The sequence below is a fragment of the Rhincodon typus genome, chromosome 37 (genome assembly GCF_021869965.1).
Source record: "Rhincodon typus isolate 14 chromosome 37, sRhiTyp1.1, whole genome shotgun sequence".
In the NCBI taxonomy this organism is placed as follows: domain Eukaryota; kingdom Metazoa; phylum Chordata; class Chondrichthyes; order Orectolobiformes; family Rhincodontidae; genus Rhincodon; species Rhincodon typus.
In genome coordinates, this window is record NC_063368.1 from 357,299 (window position 1) to 380,129 (window position 22,831).

General features: G+C 42.5%; 1 protein-coding gene across 6 annotated transcripts in view; it reads left to right on the forward strand.

Moving 5' to 3' along the window:
- sgsm3 (small G protein signaling modulator 3) overlaps positions 1–22,831 on the forward strand; it is a 203,950-nt gene that overhangs the window by 95,991 nt on the left and 85,128 nt on the right. For all 6 annotated transcript variants that reach the window (XM_048617525.1, XM_048617522.1, XM_048617521.1 and 3 more), the window contains 3 exons: positions 12,384–12,491; positions 13,061–13,204; positions 19,179–19,374. In XM_048617525.1, the coding sequence (XP_048473482.1) occupies positions 12,384–12,491; positions 13,061–13,204; positions 19,179–19,374 (448 nt within the window). The remainder of the gene's footprint in view (positions 1–12,383; positions 12,492–13,060; positions 13,205–19,178; positions 19,375–22,831) is intronic.

Below are 22,831 nucleotides of genomic sequence, written 5' to 3' on the forward strand. Positions count from 1 at the left end.
AGACCCTTCTAGGCCCGAAACATCAGCCTTCCTGCTCCTCTGATGCTGCTTGGCCTGCTGTGTTCATCCAGCTCTACACCTTGTTATCTCAGATTCTGCAGTTCCTACTATCTCAGTTAAAAATATTATTTGATCACATGAAACTCCATACAGTGCAAGGCTGCGGGCCAGGTTCTGGAAAAGGGGACTAAAATAGATGGATGTTTGATGACGAGCACAGACACAATGGGCCAAAGGATATTTTTCTGTGTTGTAAAACTCTAACTAAATGTTGCATCAGTAAATCTTAGCCCATAGATGGTGACCAGGCTTTGAAGGGTCAGCAGATAAAACACTCATCATAGAGTATTCAGTCTCTAGCCTACTCTTCTTGCTGTGATGTTGTGGTCTGGTGAATATTTGTACTAATTTTAATACACATAGTTCATTATATCTTTATTTTGAGTTTATAGTTTGTGAGGTCAGTAGTGGGCGGCATTGTAGCTCAGTGGCTAGCACTTATCTCACAGCACAAGCGATCCCGGTTTGCTTCCAGCCATGGGTATGTGTGTGGAGTTTTCATGTTCTCCCTGTGTCTGCATGGGTTTCTCTCAGGGTGTTGCACTTTTGTCCGATAGTCCCTGTGTGCAGGTTATGTGGATTGAACCATGCTAAATTGCTTCATAGTGTCCAGGGTTGTGCAGGCTAGTTAGGTTAGCCGTCACATTTTCACGTTACGATGATGGGGTGGGGCAGGGGTGGTTGGATTGCTATTTGGAGGATCGATGCAGGCTCGATTGGCCAAATGGCCTCTAAATGCACTATAGCAATTCTGTGGTTCTAGTCCAAAGGTCTAGAGATGAAAGGTCCTAGAATATTTAATATTATTTGATTTTAAGGGCAACCTAAGGGTTTAATTTAAAGCGATAAGTCTTGGAAGGCTAGCTCAAGGCTGTAGTTTGCTTCTCTTTCTCTGATTTGCTGGAGCTGGAGCTGGAGCAGCAGCTGAGGAAACTGTGGAGCTTCTGTGAGGCTGAGGGTAACGAGGATAGCACTCACAGAGAGGTGGCATCTCCGTAGGCTAAGACTGCACAGGCATGGAGGGAATGGATGACCATCAGATAGTGTGGGAATCCCCTGTGGCCATTTCCCTGCAAAACTGATATACCGCTTTATACTGTTGAAGGAAATGGCCTCTGAGAAGAATGTATGGACAGCGAAATTAGTTGCTCCATGGTTGGTTCTGCTGAACGGGAGAGGAGAAATACGTGTGCAATAGTTATAGTGGTGGGGGATTTAATTGTAAGGGGAATAGAGAGACATTTCTGTGGCCATAACAACATTTCAGATTGTTATTTTGCCTCCCAAGTGCTAGAGTTAAGGATATCTTGGAGTGGCTACAGGACATTCTGAATTGGGATGGTAAACAGCCAGTGGCTGTGGTACACAACACTTTTAAAACGACATAAATTTTTCTTTTAAAAATGGTGAGGTCTTGAAAGCAGAATATAGGGAATTAGGAAGCAAGTTAAAAAGTGAGACACCACAGGTAATCATTTCAGGATTGTTACCAGTGCCACATGCTAGTCAGAGTAGCAGTAGCAGAATGCTTCAGGTGAATACGTGGCTGGAGACATGATTCGAGGGGGAGGATTTCAGGTTTCTGGGATCTGGGGATTAGTTATGGCATAATTGGGAACAGTACAAGCTGAACAGGTAGGACTGGAACTGATATCCTAGGGGAAATACTTGCTATAATTTTTCTGAAGAAGGGTCTAGGCCCAAAACGTCAGCCTTCCTGCTCCTCTGATGCTGCTTGGCCTGCTGTGTTCATCCAGCTCTACACCTTGTTATCTCAGATTCTCCAGCATCTGCAGTTCCTACTATCTCGGGAATATTTGCTAGTTCAGTTGGGGAGAGCTTAAGCTAAAATGGCAGGGGACGAGAGCCTATGCACGGAAATGGAAGAGAGGGAAACAAAGGGAGAAACAAATGTCAGAATGGCATATAACAAAAGTGATAGGCAGAGAATTCATGGGCAAGAATCAAACATGGTCTCGGTGTAAAATAATTTGAATGGGACTAAGAAAATTAAAAAGATAAGCCTTAAAACTTTGTGTCCTAAACAGTGGAGTATTCAGAGTAAAGTGGACGAATTAGTGATGCAAATGGATATAAACAAGTGTGATAGAGTTGGAATTGTTATGGAGATGTGCTTGCAGGGTGACCAGGGATTAGAACTAAATATCAAGGGCTATTCAGTTTTTAGGAAGGACCAACAAAAAATAAAAGAAGGTGCGGTAGCATTGTCGTTTAATGAGGAAATGAAGGCAATAGTAAGGAAGGATATTAGCTCCAGTGAAGTGAAACTAAATGGGTAGAGCTTATAGAAGCACCAAGGTGCAGAAAGTGATAGTGGAGGCTATGTATAGATCCCCAAACTGTACTGGTAATGTTGGGTAAGGTATTAAACAGGAAATTAGACAGGCAAGCAATAGAAGTCAGCTGTAATTATGAGCTTCTCTAATCTGCATGTAGATTGGGCAAAACAATTTGGTGCATACCATAGAGGAGGAATACCTGGAGGATAACCAACTAGAAAACAGGCCATCTTAGACTGCATACTGCGTAATGTGAAAGGAATAATTGGCAGTCTAGCTGTGGAAAAAGTGACCATAATATGATAGTTCAAAAGCGCAAATAGCTGGAGAAACTCAGCAGGTCTGGCAGCAGGCACAGTCAATGTTTTGCATCCAGTGACGCTTCTTCAGAACTGATTGTAGGTAGGAAAAGGTGGTATATATGCTGAAGATGAGGTCGGGAGCCTAGGGCAAAAGAGTACATCAGTGGAAATTGACCCTAGAGCCTAGAACAAAAGAGTTAAAACGTTGGAGATGGACCCTACAGAGAGCAGACTAAAGGATGGATGATGGCGAGCCAGAGAGAAGGAAAAGCTGATAATAGGGTTTATTAATAGGTGAGAATGGGTTCGCTGTGATGCTATGCAGCCCATGTGAAAACAAGAGCAGGGTTGTGGGTTGGGTAAAGAATATGAAAGAAGGTGTTGAAGTTATTAAACTCAATATTGAGGCCTGTGGGCTGCAGGGTTCCCAAGAAGGAAGTGACATGCTTTTCTTCCAGCTTGCACTCACTGGAATACTGCAGCAAGCCCGAGATACAATTGTTGACCTGGGAGCATAGAGTTGTATTGACATGATAGGCAATTGGAGCTCGGGGTCATTTTTGCAGAAAGAACATAGGTGTTTTGCTTAGTCTGCTTTTAGTCTCCCCAGTGTAGAGAAATATCTAACCTATTTTCAGCTACTCATGGTCCCTATTATCAGCTTTTGTTTCTCTTCAGCTTACCATTATCTATATCCCTTTGTCTGCCCAACAGATGTTCTTTGTACCTGAACTCTACCTCCATCTATTGCTTAATTCTTTACCAACCCCCACCCCAACCCCTGTGTTCAGCATCTATATCACCTTTCCCTAGCTACAGACAGTTCTGAAGAAGGGTCAGTGGACCCGAAACGTTGACTCTGCTTTCTCTCTGCAGAAGCTGCCAGATTTCTCCGCCAATTGTTGTTGTTTCAGATTTCCAGCATCTATGGCTCTTTGTTTTTTTTAATTATTATTGCAATTCTTCATTAGGATCCTGAATCTAAATAAAGGAAACTACATTGGATGAGGCATGAGCTGGCTGTGATAAATCGGAGAACATTACTTAAACGGACAATAGTGAAAGCATTGGCAACCATTTAAAGAACATGTGAATGAACTGCAGCAATTGTTCCTTCCTGTCTGGCATAAACACAAAACAGGAAAGATAATCCTACATGGGAAAGTAAGGATAATATTAGGTCCAAAGAAAGGGCATAAAAACTGACCCAAAAAGCAGCAGACCTCAGGACTGGGAGCAGTTTATATTTCAGCAAAGGAGGACAAAAGGATTAATTAAGAGAGGAAAGAGTATGAAAGTACATCTGTGGGGAATATACAAACTGATTGTAAAAGCTTCTGTAGGTATGTGAAAAGAAAAAGACTTGTGAAGACAAATATAGGTCCCGCACAATCAGGAATAGGAGAAGTTATAATGGAAAACAAAGAGATGGCAGATTAATTAAATACGCACTGTCTTCACTAAGGAGGACACCAATAACATCCCAAAAATGTTGGGGAACACATTATTGAGTGAGAAGGAGAAACTGAAGGTAATTAGTATTGATGAGATCAAAGGTCAATAAATCTTGAGAGCCTGGTAATCTATGTCCCAGAGTACTTAAGGAAGTGGCCCTAGAAATAGTGGGTGCATTTGAGGTCATCTTTTAAGATTTTGTAGACTCTGGGAAAGTTCCTATGGATTGAAAGGTAGCTAGCCCTGCTAGTTAAAAAAGGAGGTAGAGAGAAAACAGGAAACAATAGACCTGAGACAACAAGGTGCAGAGTTGGATGAACACAGCAGGCCAAGCAGCATCATAGGAGCAGGAAGGCTGATGTGTTGGGCCTAGACCCTTCATCAGAAATGGTGTGACAGGATTGGACAGAGTCAATGGATTTACAAAAGGAAAATCATGCTTGACAAATCTACTGGAATTGTTTGAGAATTTAACTCAGAATTGAAAAGGGATTTACTTGGACTTTCAGAGACTTTTGATAAGATCCCACATAAGAAAGTAGCATGTAAAAAGCATATGGGATTGGGAATAGTGTACTGACATAATTGGAGGAACTGGTTGGAAGGCATGGAACAAAGAGTAGGAATAAATGGGTCATTTTCCAAGTGGCAACCAGTAACTAGTGGGGTATACTGCAGAGATCAGCGCTTGGGTCCCAGCTATTCACCATCTGTATTAATGATTTAGACAAGGAAACCAAGTACAATATCTCCAAGTTTACAGTCGACACAAATCTGGGTGGGAGGTTTTGCTGTGAGGGGGATGCAGAGATGCTTCAGTGTGATTTGGACAAGTTGAGTAAATGGGCAAGATAGTAGCAGATGAAGTATAATATAATAACTGTTATCCACTTCGGTCGCAAAATCGGGAAGGCAGATTATTACCTGATTGGTGATAGATTGGCAAACACGGAGCTGCAATGAGTGATCTTGTACACTAGCCACTGAAAGTAAGCGTGTAGGTGCAGCAGGTGGTGAAGAAGGCAAATGGTATGTCGGCCTTCTTGGCAAGAAGGTTTGAGCACAGGAGCAAGGATGCCTTGCTGCAATTGTACAGGGCCTTGGTGGGAGCACACATGGAGTATTGCATGCAACTTTTGTCTCCTTATCTGCAAAAGTTCTGCACTGTTTCCTGGGATGGTAGGACTGACATATGAAGAGAGACTGGATCAGTTAGGATTATATTCACTGGGATACAGAAGAAACCTAAAAAGTCCTAACAGCACCTGCTAATGAAACTCTTTAGATCAAAAAGGAAGGGAGGTAGGAAGTAAGAATGTACAGGCCAGTTAGCTTAACATCAGTCATGCATAGGGAAAACGTTAGAACTGTTATTAAAGAGATTAAATAAGACACTTGGGTAAGTTCAAGGTAATCAGGCAGAACCAACATGGTTTTGTCAAAGGGAAATTTATTGGAATTCTTTGAAGATCATAAGCATGGAAAAACGAAACTGGTGCTGTAGATACTGAACTGTGGATGTATCGTACTTAGATTTCCAGAATGTATTTGAAAAGATACCACATCAAAGGTTATTGTGGAAAATAAAAGTTCATGGTGTAGGGGGTGAAGAAGACATAAGAAGTCTGCAAAGGGATATAGATAGGGTAAGCGACTGGGTAAAGATTTGGCAGATGATGTACAATGTGGGCAAGTGTGAAATTGTCAATTTTGGCAGAAAGAATGAAAAAGAATCTATATGGTGAGAGGTTGCAGAGTTCTGAGATGCAGTGAAATCTGAGTGTCAGAGTGCATGAACCACAGAAGCTGAGCTTTTCCAGCAACTTTGTTTTTGTTCCTGATTTACAGCATCCACAGTTCTTTTGGTTTTTACAGAAGGTTAGTGGCTCAGATACGGCAAGTAATCACGAAAGCTAATAGAATGTTAAGTTTTATTGCGAGGGGACTTGAATGCAAGAGAAGGGAGGTTATGCTTCAGTTGTACAGGGCATTGATGAGACCACATGTGGAGTACTGAGTCCAGAATTGTCAACGTTATTATAGAAGGATGTTAATACTAACTGTAATAGAAGGAGTTAAGGGAAGGCTTACTACAATAATGGTTAGGCTGAACAGATTGCCTTATGAGGAAAGGCTGGATGGGTTAGGCTTATATCGCCTGGAGTTTAGAATAGAGGTGACTTCATTGAAACATATAAGATCTTGAGGGTAGTTGACTAGGTGGAAATGGAAAAAATGTTTTTTCTTGTGGATGAATGTAAAACTAGTAATCAAAGTTTCAAAGTAAAGTATCACTGCTGAGGAAATATTTTTCCCTAAGTGGGTTGTGAGTCTTTGGAATTCCCTTCCTCAAAAGGTTACAGGATATTTAAGTACAGCAAGCTTTTTATTAACCAGCTCCTATGAGACCAGGACTGTCCAGTTGATCAAATATTCTAGTTGATTAAGGGGTCTACATAGGCAATGTAAAAACACTCATTTAAGTAATAGAAACACAATGCAGTGGCTATACACATCAGTGTTATACTTTATTTACAGCATATATAACTTTGCCTTGAATAAACTTACCGGCAGAGAAGCTTATCGCTCACACCCTCAACTGACTACTCAAGCATTATAGAGATCATGATGATACAGTAAATTTCTAGTATTTCAAGTTTATAATTTTTGCCAGTTTATTGAGAGTGCGAGTTCACGAGGTGACTGTTAAAACAAAGTTTGCTGTATTTTTTATGGCAGGGACCGCTAGATCCTTTATTAACAAGGGAATGAAAGATTATAGGGGATATGCAGGAATGTAGAGTTGAGGTTGAAAACACATCAGCCAGGATGTTATTGAATGGTGGAACAGGCTAAAAGGGCTGTGTGGTCTACTCTGGTTCCTTGTTCATATGACTAGACAGGGTAAATACAGGAACGATATACCCGATGACCAGGGAGTCTAGGGTGGCACGGTGGCTCAGTGGTTAGCGCTGCTGTGTCACAGCGCCAGGAACCCAGATTCGATTCCACCCTCGGGCAACTGTCTGTGTGGAGTTTGCACATTCTCCCCGCAACTGTGTGGGTTTCCTCCAGGTGTTCCAGTTTCTTCCCACAGTCCAAAGAAATGCAGGTTGGGTGGATTGGCCATGCTAAATTGTCCATAGTGTTTAGGGATGTGTAGATTAGGTGGGTCACAGGGGGGACGGGTCTAGGTGGGATGCGCTGAGGGTCGGTGTGAACTTGTTGGCCTGAAGGGCCTGTTTCCACACCGTAGGGATTCTATGATTCTACGAACTGGGGATCACAGTCTAAGGGAACGGGGTAGGCCATTTTGGACTGAGGTGAGGAGAAATTTCATAACCTAGACAGTGGTGAGTCTATGGAGTTCTCTGTGACAGAGTCATAGAGTAATACAGCATGGAAACAGGCTCTTTGGCCCAAACTGGTCCATTCTGACCATGGTGCCCACTCAGCTAGGTCCAATTGCCTGCATTTGGTCCATTTCCCTGTAAATCCTTCCCATCTGTGTCCCTGTCCAAATGTTTTTTAAAATATTGCTATTGTACCTGCCTCAACCACTTTCTCTGGCAGCCTGTTCTGTAAAAGCACCACTCTCTGCATAAAGAAGTTGCCCCTCGAGTCCTTCTTAAATCTATCCCCCTTACCGTAAACGTATGCCCTCTAGTTTCAATTCCCCATCCCAGGGAAAAAGACTATATGCATTCAATTTATCTATGCCCCTCAATCAGATCACCCCTCATTCTCCTATGCTCCAAGGAATAAAGTCCTTTCCTGGCCAAACATTCCTTAAATGCAATGTGGTTGACTCTCAACTGCCCTCTGGACAATTAGGGATGGGCAATAAATGCTGCCTGGCCAGTGACGCCTTCATCCCGTGAATGAAATGAATAAAAAAAAACTCAGGCCTGCTAGTCCTGGCAACATCCTGATAAATCTTATTTGCACACTTCCCAGTTTAACTATGTCTTTCCAATAACAGGGTGATCAAAACTGTACACAATACTACAACTGCGGCCTCACCAATGACTTATACAACATAACATCCCAACATGCATCGACTGATGAAGGCCAGCATGCTTCACCACCCTGTATATCTATGACACCATTTTCAATGAACTATGTACTTGTACTCCTAGGTCCCTCCATTCCACAACACTCCTCAGGACCTTACCATTTACTGTTTATGTCCTACCTTGGTTTGACTTTCTAAAGTGCAACACCTCACACTTATCTGTATTGAATTACATTTGCCAATCCACAGCCCACTTCCTCATCTGATCTAGATCCCTGTGTACTTTTTGGTGACCTTTCTCGCTATCAACGATACCTCTTAATTTTGTATCATCTGCAAACTCCAATCATGCCTTGTACATTCACATACAGATCATTTATATAAATAACAATAACAAAGGTCCCAGCACTGGCCCCTGTGGCACACCACTACTCGCAGGCCTCCAGTCCGAGAAACAACCTTCAACCATCGCCCTCTGCTTCATACCAGAACTTAGTGGCTTACTGGGCCGAAAGCAGTTGAGGCCAAAACATTGAATGTTTTCAAGAAAGAGTTACAGAAAGCTTTTGGGCCTAAAAGGATCAAAGGGCATGGGAGAAAGCGAGAACAGGATACGGAGTTGGAATGTCAGCCATGATCAGATTGAATGGTGGATAATGCTCATAGGGCTGAATGGCCGACTCAGCACTGAGTCCAGCACTGCCTCCTTAGTGATAATGATAGTTTCTAGGTCCTCACCTGCTATAACCTTCCTGCTATTAGTTTTCGGCATGTTATTTGTGTCTTCCACTGTGAAGACCGACACAAAATAACTGTTTAATGTCTCAGCTATTTCCTCATTTCCAGTTATTAAATTGGCCTTCTCATCCTCTAAAGGACCAATGTTTACCTTTGCCACTCTTTTACGATTTACATATTTATAGAAACTTTTGCTGTCTGTTTTTATGTTCTGAGCTAGTTTATTCTCATAATCTATCTTACTTTTCTTTATAACTTTTTTGTGGCTTTCTGTTGGCCTTTAAAGATTTCCCAGTCTGCTAGTTTCCCACTACTCTTTGCTTTTTTGTATGTGTTTTTTTTTTCAATCTGATACTTTCCTTTATTTCCTTAGACATCCATGGCTGGCTCTCTCTTTTCCTACAGTTCTTCCTTATGACTGGAATATACTTCTGCTGAGCACTGTGAAAAATTGTTCTGAAAGTCCTCCACTGTTCCTCAATTACCCACCATAAAGTTTTTGCTCCCATTCTACCTTGGCTAACTCCTTCCTCATTCCTTCATAGTCTCCTTTGTTTAAGCACAGGACATAGGTACTGGATTTAACCTTCTCGCGCTCCATCTGTATTTTAAATTCGACCATACTGTGATCGCTCCTTCCGAGAGGATCCCTAACTGTGAGTCATTAATTATTCCTGTCTCATTACACCGGACTAAATCTAGGATAGCTTGCTCCCTCGTAGGTTCCATTACATATTGTTCAAGGAAATTATCGCGGATGCATTCTATGAACCCCTCCTCAAGGTTGCCATGACCGACCTGGTTTGACCAATCGTCATGTAGATTAAAATCCCCCATGATAATTGCTGTACCATTTTTACATGCATTAGCTATTTCTATGGTTATTGCCCACCCCACCACGATGTCGTTATTTGGTGGCCTATAGACCGCACCTATCAGTGACTTCTCCCTGCTATTCCTAATTTCCACCCAAACGGATTCAACGTTTTGTTCAGTAGAACCTATATTATCTCTCACTACCGCCCTGACATCATCCTTAAAAATCAGCGCAACACCACCTCCCTTATCTTCCTGTCTGTCCTTCCGAACAGTTTGATACCCTGGATATTTAACTCCGAGTCATGACCATCCTGTAACCATGTCTCTGTAATGGCCACTAAATCATACCCATTTGCCATGATTTGCATCGTCAACTCATCCACCTTGTTTCAAATGCTCCGAGCATTCAGATAAAGTGCCCTTATGCCAGTTTTTACACCTTTTTGGGTCCTATTACCTCCATTACTAACAACTTTTGAGTTCTCCTTCCCTTTAACTTTTTTCCTAATTTTCAATGGAGTTGAAGCTTCCTCGTCACCTGCTAACCTGCTGCTTTGCCTTACATTAATTGTTATTCTCCCTCTATGCTCACTTCTCCCTTACCCCGCTACTTACTAGTTTAAAGTCCGATTAACCACCCTATTTACCCTTTTCGCCAGAACACTGGACCCGGCCCTGTTCAGGTAGAGTCCATCCCAGCGGTATAGATCCCTCCTGTACCAGAACTGATGCCAGTGCCCCATGAAAAGGAAGCCCTCTTTCCCACACCACTCTTTTAGCCACGTGTTTACTTCCCTGATCCTCGCCTCCCTATGCCAATTTGCACGTGGCTCGGGCAGCAATCCAGAGATTATGACCCTTGAAGACCTGTTTTTTAATTTTGTTCCTAGCTTTTCATAATCCCGAAACAGGCCTTTTTTCCTAGTCCTGCCTATGTTGTTGGTACCTACGTGGACCACAACAACTGGATCCTCCCCCTCCCTCTCTAGTATCCTCTCAAGCCGGTCAGAGATGTCTCGCACCCTGGCACCGGGCAGGCAACACACCATGCGGGATTCTCTATCCTGCTCGCAAAGGATACTGTCTATCCCCCTGATGATGGAATCCCCTACAACTACAGTCTGTCTTTTTGCTCCCCCCTCTTGAATGGCCTCCTGGACCATGATGCCATGGTCAGCTGACTCATCCTTCCTGCAGCCCTGTTCCTCATCCACGCAGGGAGCAAGTGCCTCATACCTGTGGGACAATGTCAAGGGCTGCGGCTCCTGTGTTCCTGTCTGCAGGGTCCCTCTACCTGCCTCATTCGCAGTCACACACTGCTGTCCCTGCCCACCGATCGAATTAACATTAGTTAATCTACCAGGTGTGACTGCCTCCTGGAACTCCAGGTATTTCTCCCCCTCCCGGATGTGCCGCAGTGTTTGGAGTTTGGATTCCAGCTCCTCAAGCAGCTAACACTTGCTGCAGATGTGGTCACTGCCGTTCTCAATGGGATCAGCTAGCTCCCACGTCATACAGCTACAACACATCACCTGGCCTGCCATCTCAATTTTGAGGGGGCCTGGCCTGATCCATAACACCATTGATAATAGCTGACTGGTCTATAGCTCCACAGACATGTTTTATTTCTTCCTTAAATATAGATGCAGTTTTAACTATCCACTAGCCTTCTACCACATACTGTTTTCTAAAGAATTAAATGGATAAATGCAAGTTGCTCCACTTGATGTGGGTTGTTCGACGCCAACTCAATAGCAAAGAATGGCAAAGAATAGAGAGATGCAGAATACTTGAACCAAGGGACCTGCTTTCGGACAGAACGCACATGATGATGAACACCTTTCTAAGGGGATTGGAGGATAACCTGATAACCTGGATAACCTGAAGGAGAAAAATATTGAGGGATATGAGAAAAGAGTTGCAATGGGACTAATTGGATTGCTCTTTGAAATGGCAGTATATATGATGGGCTAAATAGTCATCCTCTGCATTATACAATTCTGCGATGCTATTCTATTTTCTGTTGTTTATTCCCCATTACCAGATCCAGTAGTGAAAACTCCCTTGGACTACCTTCATATTCTCCAGGATTATTTTGTGTTTTTTTTTGCTCATTCCTCCTCTTACTTTTCATTGTTAGGCAGCGAGCAGAGAGCCTGTATCAGAATGATTGATTCTTTATTATCCAAATAGATCCTGTCTCTGTGTTACAGATGGCTATGCTGCTTACTTACATTTTCCATGTTACTCCAATTTGCCCTTACCTGCTGTATCTTTCCTAAACAGTACAATGTTTAATTCCTGGCCTGAATTTTCTGGAACCAGTCTCGGTAATCCCTATTGCACCTGTTGGTAGCTATTGTCTCCAGGGCTCCCTCCAGTTTCATCACAAACATTATGTGCATGACTGTCCTGACGGTTTCCACTCCTTTTTAACAGTAATTCCTCATTTCATCAAACTATCCTTTAAGCTCCTGTTGACCAACACTGTATTCCCTAGCCATTTATATCCTACCTTAGATTAGTCAGCCTGATGCCCTCCTTTTCTGTTTCTATAATTCTTATGCTTGTTTAGTTTCTTGTAAGTCCCACTACCAGTCTGACCTATTTAAAGCCTCTAAAGCCTCTTGCTGTGTGCTAATTCTTTTCTCTTATCTTGTTGGCATTCTTTTGACTTGGTGTATCTTTCTTTAGATCTGGATGCGGTTGTCAGGAGCTCTGCAGAAAAAGCGGAATACAGAAACCTCGTACCGTGACATTGCCAAAAACAGCTCCAATGATGGGAGTATTGCAGCCAAACAGGTGAGATGAAAGAGGCCGTTGCAAAACAGCTTACATTTATACAGTGTCTACAAGGCTGAGGATGAGACATAATGCAATAAAAATGTATACCAAAGCACAGAAGGAGATCGTAGGAGAGATGACTAAGAGCTTTGCCATGAAGATGGATTTTAAGGAGGGTCTTGCTGCAGGAAAAACAGAGGGTTGATGAAAGAATTTTGGGATGTGAGTTCCAACAGATCAAAGGCCTGGCCATCGGTGGTGCAGTGAATGGTGGGCATTTCAAAGAGGCTAGAAGCAGAAGACTGAAGAGTTCTGGAAAGAACAATTAAAGGTACCACATGCCCTTTTAGACAGTAAGTGTTTAAATTGGTAGGGGAGCAGAAAGAATTGGAGGTACAGATACAGACATCCCTAGAAATAGTAATGCATGTTTAAAAAAAAAGCCATTAGAAAAAGCAAACAAAGTACTGCAAATGGAGCCATCAGTTTTGTGTGAGAGTGCTGATTTTTGTGGCAGCATTGATGGTTAACTGCCTCAAACAGATTAGTATTTGGGAGTTAAATTACTGATTTCTTTTCTGTTTCAGATTGAGAAAGACCTACTTCGCACAATGCCAAGTAATGCTTGCTTCTCCAACATAAACAGTGTTGGCATTCCAAGATTACGAAGAATCCTACGTGGGCTGGCATGGCTATACCCAGAAATTGGATACTGCCAAGGGACTGGAATGGTATAGACTGTAGTTAAAACGTATTCTTTGTTCTTCATCCCTTGAAATTTTCATTACATGAGAGAAGACAATTGAATTCATCAAAGCCCATCAAATGCAGCCTCATGCTTCAGTGCTCTAGATATAAAGGCGACATTCCATTATCTTTCTTGATGTTTCTGAGCTCAAACTTTTGCAGGGAGTTTGAATCAAATGTGTTTTTAACCTTAACTTTTCAAAAAGAATTGTCAAGAATTATTTTTAAGTCCAGGTTGTGAAGTGTATCAGCTGCCTTCGATTAAGAAGTTCAGATTAGAGTTAACTAGTTAACCTGAGTCCAGTGCTTTACTGAATGGATCAGTAGAAGAGAGAGAGGTAAGTTGCCAAAGCTTGTCACCTTGGACTAATTAGGACAAGTGCCAGAATGATAAATTTCAAAAGATCACAGTGATTTATACTACAAGAGGAAGGAGATTGGTTAGCAAGTTGACTCTGTTTGGTTGAGGCAAATCAATGGAGAACTATAGAATCATAGAGTCATACAGCGCAGAAAAGGGCCTTCCGTCAATCGAGTCTCCACCGACAATAACTACCACTAAAGGCTTGCTAATCCCAATTTCCTGCACTTGTCCCATATCCTAGAATGATATGATACTTCAGGTGCCCATCCAAATATTTTTTTAAAAGTTGTAAGGTTTCTGGCCTCCACTGCCTTTGCAAGCACTGCAATCCAGATTCCCACCACCCTGAAAGTGAAAACGTTTTTTCTCAAATTCCCTTTGAACCTCCTGCCTCTTACCCTTAAACTATGTCCCCTCATAATTGACCTCTCAACTAAGGGGAACAGCTGCTCCCTACTCATGCAATCCATACCCCTCTTAAACATCTCAATCATGTCCCCTTTCAGCTTTCTTTGCTCTAAAGGAACAATCTAAACCTATCTAATCTCTCCTTTAGATTAATTTCTGTAACCCAGGCAAATCCTGGTGAACTTCCTTTATTCCTGCTCTAGTGCTTCACATTCTTCCTGTAGTGAGCTGACCAGAACTGCAGACAATACTCCAGCTGTGGCTTAACAAACAATCTGTATAACTCCAATATTACCTCCTTGCTCTTATACTCTCTGCCACGACTGATGAAACCAAATTGACCCATATAGTGTCTTAACTATCCGATTCACATGCTCTGCCAGCTTCAGGGATTTGTGAATAATTACTCCCAAGATCCTTCTGTTACCTAGTATCCTGCTATTCTTTAAATATTCCCTCATCTTGTTTCTTCTTCCAAATTGCATCACGTCGCATTTATCAGATTTAAATACAGTCTACCACTGAATAGAATAGAAGAATTGAATAGAATATCTTTTATTGTCATATGTATTCCAGTACAGGAGTACAACAAAAAGTTTTGACAATGGCTTCTTTTAATGGCACCATCTTATGTACAAGTACCTAGGTACAAATCTTGGATACAAAAGAGGAATAAAAGGAAAAGTAGTAGCATTACTTACAGTGTCTGAAAAATAAGTTAAAAATAAGATAGGTACAACATAGTTAAAGGAGCGACACCACAGTGCGGTAAAGAATTTCAAATAACAGCAGCTTAGCACATGGTCTGACCATCCGCGCCAGCCCAGTCCAGAAACTGTCCCTCTCCGTTCCATGCCTCAAGTCCGCTCTGTACCAGCAAACAGCTGCCCCAAGATAAGTCGCAGTGCTGCACGACTCACTTCCCCTCACGCTTAACCAGGACTTGCTTCCCCTCAACCTGCTCCAGGACTCTTTCCTCTTGCGCTGCTCTGAGTCTCATTTCTGCTCGCACTGCTCTGGGGCGGCACAGTGGCACAGTGGTTTGGCACTGCTGTCTGACAGCACCAGGGCCCTGGGTTTGATTCCAGCCTCGGGCGACTGTCTGTGTGGAGTTTGCACATTCTCCCCGTGTCTGCGTGTGTTTCCTCCGGGTGCTCCAGTTTCTTCCCACAGTCCAAAGATGTGCAGGTTAGGTGGATTGGCCATGCTAAATTGCCCGTAGTATTCAGGGATGTATACATTAGGTGGGTTATGTGGGGATGGGGCTGGATGGGATGCTCTAAGGGTCAGTGTGGACTTGTAGGGTGGAAAGGCCTGTTTCCACACCGTATGGATTCTATGATTCTATGACTTGATTCTGTTCACACTGCTCAGTGACTCGTTTCCCCTTGCGCTGCTCCAGGATTCAGGTTACCCCGCGCCGCTCGGGGACTGCTTCCCCTCAAGTTGCTCCGGGACTTGGGGTTTCCCCTCACGCTGCTCTGGGATTTGGGTTACCCCCACATGCTGCTCCAGGACTGATAAAAAGAGAGAAAAAAGAAAAGAAACAAAAAGAACAGGTGGATCAGAGGAGCTCCAGGTGGAGCATCTTGCCGGAAACTCAGCCCATCTGACCAATGCATCTATATCTTCCTGTAACCTATAACCATCCTCACTGTTGACCTCCCTACCAATCTTGGTGCCCCACATTTTTGTCTACATCGTTTATGTATATAACAAACAGTAAAGGTCCCAGCACTGATCCTTGTGTCACACCACTGGACACTGGCTTCCAGTCACTCAAACAGCCTTCTACCACTACCCTTTATACACTATTACTAAGCCCGTTTCTGATCCATCTTACCAAGTTAGGCTTTTCAAAGTCACGGGTATTTCAAAAAAGCTGCAAGATTTGAGCATATTTCACTGTTGTTAAAAAGAGGGAGGTCTCTGCTAATGAATTAATATCATTTGTAGCAGGCATAAATGGGCCATGATCCAAGCTCGTTTGGTGATCTTAGAATGATTGTTGCTGTAGCATTTCATGAGCTCAGAATTGTTTGGCAATGCAGCTTAATTGTGGAACCACAATTAGCAGTAAATGTTTTATTTTGAGTTTTACAGGCTCATGTTGGTTGCTACAGTCTGCACAAAACACACTAAAATTCATACCACACGTTGCTCAATTGTGTGCACCTTTGGATAGTTAAGCTATCTGTTTCATATTGCTGTTATGGAGTGGCAACCCAAGTGGTATCCTCCAATAACAGGATGTTCCATCAGTCTGAAAGGTAGTCTCCCTAACACGCACATAAACTATGTGGTGTAAGGATTTCAGTGTCAGTACAACAGCAGGTACATGGATGTATACTACACCAATTGCTGGTTGAGCATGTTCCATCTATTGGTCATTTTAGGAGGAGTAAATACTAATTGGGGGAGGCGGTGGCACAGTGATCATTCACTAGACTTCATAATCCAGAACTCCAGGCCAGTATTCTAGGGACAGCAACAGAAATTGCTGGGAAAACTCAGCAGTTTTGAGAGCAACTGTGGAAAGAAAGCAGACTTAACGTTTCGGGTCCAGTGACCCCTTCTTCAGAACTGAGAAAATGGGTCCAAATCCAACCATGGCCGCTAGTGAAATTTGAATTAAATAAAAAATCTGAAATGACAAATAACGTTTTATTTTTGTTTGCACGGAATGTAGATCTTGTTGGCTAATCCTAATTGCCTAGAGGGTAATTAAGAGGGTATACAGATGTGGGCCACATCAGGTAAGGATAGCAATTTCCTTCTCTAGAGCATATTAGTGAGGCAGAGATAGTAGGAACTGCCGATGCTGGAGCATCTGAGATAACAAGGTTTAGAACTGGATGAACACAGCAGGCCAAGCAGCATCAGAGGAGCAGGAAAGCTGACGTTTCGGGTCGAGACCCTTCTTCAGAAATTGGGGAGGGGAAGGGGATTCTGAAATAAATAGGGAGAGAGGGGGAGGCGGATAGAAGATGGATAAAGGAGAAGATAGGTGGAGAGGAGACAGACAGGTCGAAGAGGCGGGGTTGGAGCCAGTAAAGGTGAGTGTAGGTGGGGAGTTAGGGAGGAGATAGGTTGGTCCAGGGAGGACGGACAGGTCAAGGAGGCGGGATGAGGTTAGTGGGTAGGAGTTGGGGGTGGGGCTTGAGGTGGGAGGAGTGGTTAGGGAGGCGGGGACGAGCTGGGCTGGTTTTGGGATGTGGTCGGGGGAGGGGAGATTTTGAAGCTTGTGAAGTCCCTTGGGCTGCAGGGTTCCCAAGCGAAATATGAGATGCTGTTCCTGCAGCCGTCGGGTGGCATCATTGTGGCAATGCAGGAGGCCCAGGATGGACATGTCGTCCAAAGAGTGGGAGGGGGACTTGAAATGGTTCGCGACCGGGAGGTGTAGTTGTTTGTTGCGAACTGAGCGTAGGTGTTCCACAAAGCGGTCCCCAAGCCTCCGCTTGGTTTCCCCAATGTAGAGGAGGCCGCAACGGGAACAGCGGATACAGTATACCACATTAGCAGATGTGCAGGTGAACATCTTTTTGATGGGGAAGGTCTTCTTAGGGACTGGAATGGGGGTGAGGAGGGAGGTGTAGGGGCAGGTGTAGCACTTGCTGTGGTTGCTTGGCTGGAGCAATGCAGCAGGCCTGAAACAGAAATGTGGGCATGGGGAAGTGGTGATGTGTTGAAGTGGGAGTCACCTGGATGCTAGGAGTCATTTTTATGACGGAATGCACATGTTCCACAAAGCAGTCACCTAGTGTAGAGGAGATTGCATCTTGAGCAGTGAATACAGTGGACTAACCTGATTTAGAATTAGATTTATTGTCTCGTGTACTCAAGTATAGGAATACAGCAGTATAGTGAAAGTGTACAAAATTGCTGCATCACCTGGAGGGCCTTGGGTGGTGAGAATGTAAACAGACAGGTTGTATCTCTGTAAGTGAATGGCACTATGCTGTGGAATGTAGGGAGGTGTTGGAAGTGGAGGAGGAACGGTCTCTGCGGAATGTTGACAAGGGAAGGGAGGAGAGTATGTGTCTGGTGGTGGCATCCTACAGGAGGTGGTGGAAATGGCAGCTTTGGATGTGGAGGACGGTGAGGTGGAAAGTGATGACAAGGAAACTCTAATGTTATTGTGGAAGGAAAGGAAAGTTATGAGGGCAGAAGTGGAGGAAATGGGGTTAGACACGGCTGAGGGCTGTCAAACATAGAAGTAGGCAATCCTTGTTGAAGAAATCTGTTCTTGGTGGAGGTGGAGCTGTTGTTTTCTGGTGTACTGTCCTCTACTTTATGGATGCTAAATGCCAGCTCTCAGACACCTCCTTCTATCTCCCCTGAACCATGACCAGACCATCGAACATCAGGCTATTGTCTCCATGACCCTCACTAACCTCATCATCTAGTGATATCTCTTCTCACCTCACCCCCCCAAATACTACTAGCTCATTTTTCCCAATCCTGCACAGCCCGCTTCTACCTTCTTCCCAAAATCCTCAAACAGGACTGCCTGAATGGAACCATCTTTTCATCCTTATTTCTTCTTACCTGGATTCTATCTATTTTTCTCCTCTTGTCCAGTCCCTTCCCACTTACACCTGTGATTCTTCTGACGCTTTTTAGTTTCAAAATTTCTAATTTTCAAGCACTAGCTGTCTTTTCATTATGGATATGCAGTCCCCCATCAGGATGGTCTTAGGGCTGTCTGCTTCTTCCTTGAAAGAAAGCCTTGAACTGGCCCAATCCACCACCAGCGTCTGCTGCCTGGTTGAGCTCATCCTCACTTTGAGCAACTTCTCCTTTAAGTCCTCTCACATTCTTCAGATCAAAGGTGTTGCTATCAGTACCTGTATAGGCCCCAGTTATGCCTGTCTTTTCGTTGGGTACATTGAACATTCCTTATTCCAGTCCTACTCTGATCTCTCCCCACAACTATTTCTCCAGTACATTGTTAACATTATTGGTACTGTTTCCCTGTCTGTTATCTGAAATTAGAAAGAAATATCAATTTTGCTTCCAATTTCCATCCTTCCCTTACCTTAACCCGGTCCATTTCTGACTCCTCCTTTGACATCTCTGTTTCTATTTCTGCGAATAGGCTGGTTACTGACATCCATTACAAACCCACCCAACACCTACAATTACCTTGACCTTGATCTCAGAACTAACCTGTTTTATTTGCACAGGTTGCAGCTTGCCTGTTGCTGTTCCTGGAAGAGGAGGATGCTTTTTGGATGATGTGTGCCATTATTGAGGACCTGGTTCCTCCTTCATATTTCAGCACCACGTTGCTGGGTGTACAGACAGACCAGCGAGTTCTGCGTCACTTGATAGTACAGTACATTCCCCGACTGGATAAACTTCTCCAGGAGCATGACATTGGTAAGAGAAGTAGTAGATTTGATCAGTCAAACAATCCTCACTTGGCAGATTGACAATACGGTTGATTTGATACAAGCCAGAATAAGCATTACTGCAAGATATCGTCAGCACATGCTGTGTGCCTACATCCTGTCTCAGGTCTTAGACACACAGCATGTACTTCTTCTGTCCTTTGGTATGCATGGTATATTTGCTCCTAATGAGATTCTGCTTTTACTTCTACCTTAATTGTACCTTCCAAGGCCCTCTGTTTAGCTATAGTCAAAGATTTTAAATAATCTGTATCTTCCAGAATACTCTTAGTCATCTCCACAGCCATTGTCAAATCTCATGCCATAGACTTCATCACAACACTGCTGCTTTATACCCTGAATCACTCTGTAGGTATTACTTTAACAAGAAAGATGTATATTCTCTTAAATCCAGTGAATTCCACGATCCCAGATAAGCCCCAGTTGATGTCACCAGTGCTGATGAGGACCTTGCTTGATATGTAATAATTTTATTTGTTTTGATTTTTATGAAGCAGTCTCCCACTGAAACATAAGTATGCAATGGTGCAACATTTACTTTTAACAATGAAATTGAAGTTTATTGCAAAAGTAATGAAGATAAAATAATTTGAATCATTCTCTCTCTTTATAATATCATTTCACACATTTTAAACACAAATTATAATCCCATCGACCCCAAAACACTCCTCTATAAATTAAAAATAATCAAGGTAGGTTTGTATAGGAGTCAAAACACTATGCCAGTACAGTTCACAAAACACCACTCATATAATACCCACACCAGAAAACTTGTACCTAACACCTTGGTGGGTTTAAGTCACTTGCAGCTTCAACTTGGAGATTGTAACTGTGATAGCTGCTTCCTCAGCTTTAATGAACCTTTTCTGGGTTCTTGTCCCAGTGCCTCTGGTCTGGGATTAACACCAACCCTTCACTCAAAGATAATCTAGTTTACTATAATTCCATTCCTGGAGGAACACTACTCTGTATAGCCATCCAGTTCCAGGGTCTACACAAGGACTGTCACTATGCAAAGTTAAAAGTGAAGCTAAAAGTTTCTGTTATGAATGTTTCTCTTAAACTTAATAAAACCCAGATTCCAGAACACACTGACAACCCTTTTTGAGACCCCACTATTTACCATGCCAGGTCACAAATAGTCTATTATAAACAAAAATCTATTAATGAACAAACTCACTCACACTATAACCAGGTTTCCAAAACTATTTCTAAAGAAATTGCAGTGGTTACAGAAATACTTAAAAGTTAACTATTAACTTCAAACACACAAAAAATCCCACCAGTTACTGACTCAAAAACAAACCCATACTCTCACCAATAACATTAAAAATTATACCTGTAAATCCCAAACTTTATATTATACGTTAAGTACTCCACATAGAGGGGAATGGAATTTTTCTCCCAAAAACTATTGAGTCTGAGGTAAGTCAAAAATTTCAAAACTAAGATGAATAGATTTTTGTTTGACCAGAGTATTAAGAATCATAGACTCATAGAATCCCTACAGTGTGGAAACAGGCCATTCAGCTCAACAAGTCCACACCAGCCCTCCGAAGAGCATCCCACCCAGACCAATCCCCGCCTATCCCTGCATTTCCCATGGCTAATCCAACTTGCACATCCCTAGACACTGTGAGCAATTTAGCATGGCCACTCCACCTAACCTGCACTTCGTTGGACTGTGGGAGGAAACTGGAGCTCCCAGAGGAAATCCACGCAGACACATCATTCACATCTGTCCATGTTCATGAAATGCTTAAATCTGTCAACTTTTTAATGGCTCTATCTATCAGTACTCCCACTTTCAAATCAAGGTCTGAATCCTGAAACCAAGCGTTGCTTTTATTTCAAATTCCTAATGCAAGAGCATTGGCAAAAAATGAACCGCAGAGTAGTGTAAATCATTAGGGCTGGAGTTGCCATCAATATATGCACTGCTGTGTAACCGTTTCTCTTCTATCATGTTACAAAATATTTCGAGCACAAATATGTTTTGTATCGCAAATCCATACTAATGCTTGTGCTGTGTTTGAGTCACTACTCACCTTCCTTCACTGAAGCCAATCTACAGCTTTCTATTTCCCTTCCACTTGTATGCTTTTCTAGCTTCCCATTAAATGTATCTATGCCAGTTGCTCCAAACAGTCCATATTGTTGTGAGCTCTACATTTTGAACATTCCTTGGGTTTTCTCCTTTTCCTCTCTTTCACTCCTTTTTCTCCTGAGTTTTTGATGGAATATTTCATAACTGTCTTATATTGAGGCCACTTATTTTGGTATCCCCACAAATGAAAACATATTCCCTTGACCCACATTACCAAATTTTTTCATAATTTCAAAGACCTCAATAAGATCAATGTTCATTTTCGAGCCCCTGCCTGTTCAATCTTTCCTACCAAGTATCAGTCCTCAGCTCTAGTATTGTTCCAGTAAATCTCCTGTATGGGTAGAATACTATAGTATTTATTGTCGTATACCTTAATTATTTTATTTTGAGTTTCTTTTTGTAATTATATTTATCTATATCAACATTTTAGAATGCTAGAATAATTATAGATTAGATGAAAGGTATCTGCACTGACTGTCTACAAAAGTGACTGAGCTTAGACCCTCTCACCCACCTTTTGCATATGCTCCGGCAATTATTTTCTCTTCAAGTCTATATTTAATTCTCTGCAGAAAGCCAGAATTGAATCTGCCTCCACTCTTCCAGATCTAATTATCTGTAGTTTAAAAACAAAATTCCTCAAGTCACCGTTGGTACTTTTATCATTGATCTTAATTCGATATTCCTAGATTTTGAATTTCATCAATGAGAACAATTTGTCTAGTTAATCTGCTTGTAATGTGAACAGCCACAACATTATCAAGTTATCCATGTAACTGCAGTTCCACGTTCTTGACAACACTCTCAATTTTTGTTATACCCTTTCTAAAACCTTATTAACACTTTGAAAGTGTTCTAGCAAAGAATTGAGTACTCCAGTTCAGCCTGGAACAGTCTTTTATAAATGTTCATCCTCACTTTCTTGCTTTTATACTTAATGTCTTTACATTGAACAATTCAGCACAGGAACAGACCCTTCGGCCAACCATATCTATGCCAACCATGTTATTTGAAATAACTGCACGGAGGCCAGTAACCCATCACCCTTTATTCACATATGGAGAGTCTTTGACACTGATTTAGCTTTGTCAGAGCAAGCTCTGAGTGCACAGAACCTCTGACACTCCTGTTTTTATCTGTAAGTCAGGACTCCCTGATTGGACCAGATTACCAACCTCAATCAGGGAACTCATAGTCTATGAGGTCAATCTAATTGATCTTGTTACAATCACTACAGTACTATCATAAATTAATCCCATCTGAGTGCACATGATCCATATCCTCTATTCTCTGCCAGTTCATGTGTCTGTCTAAA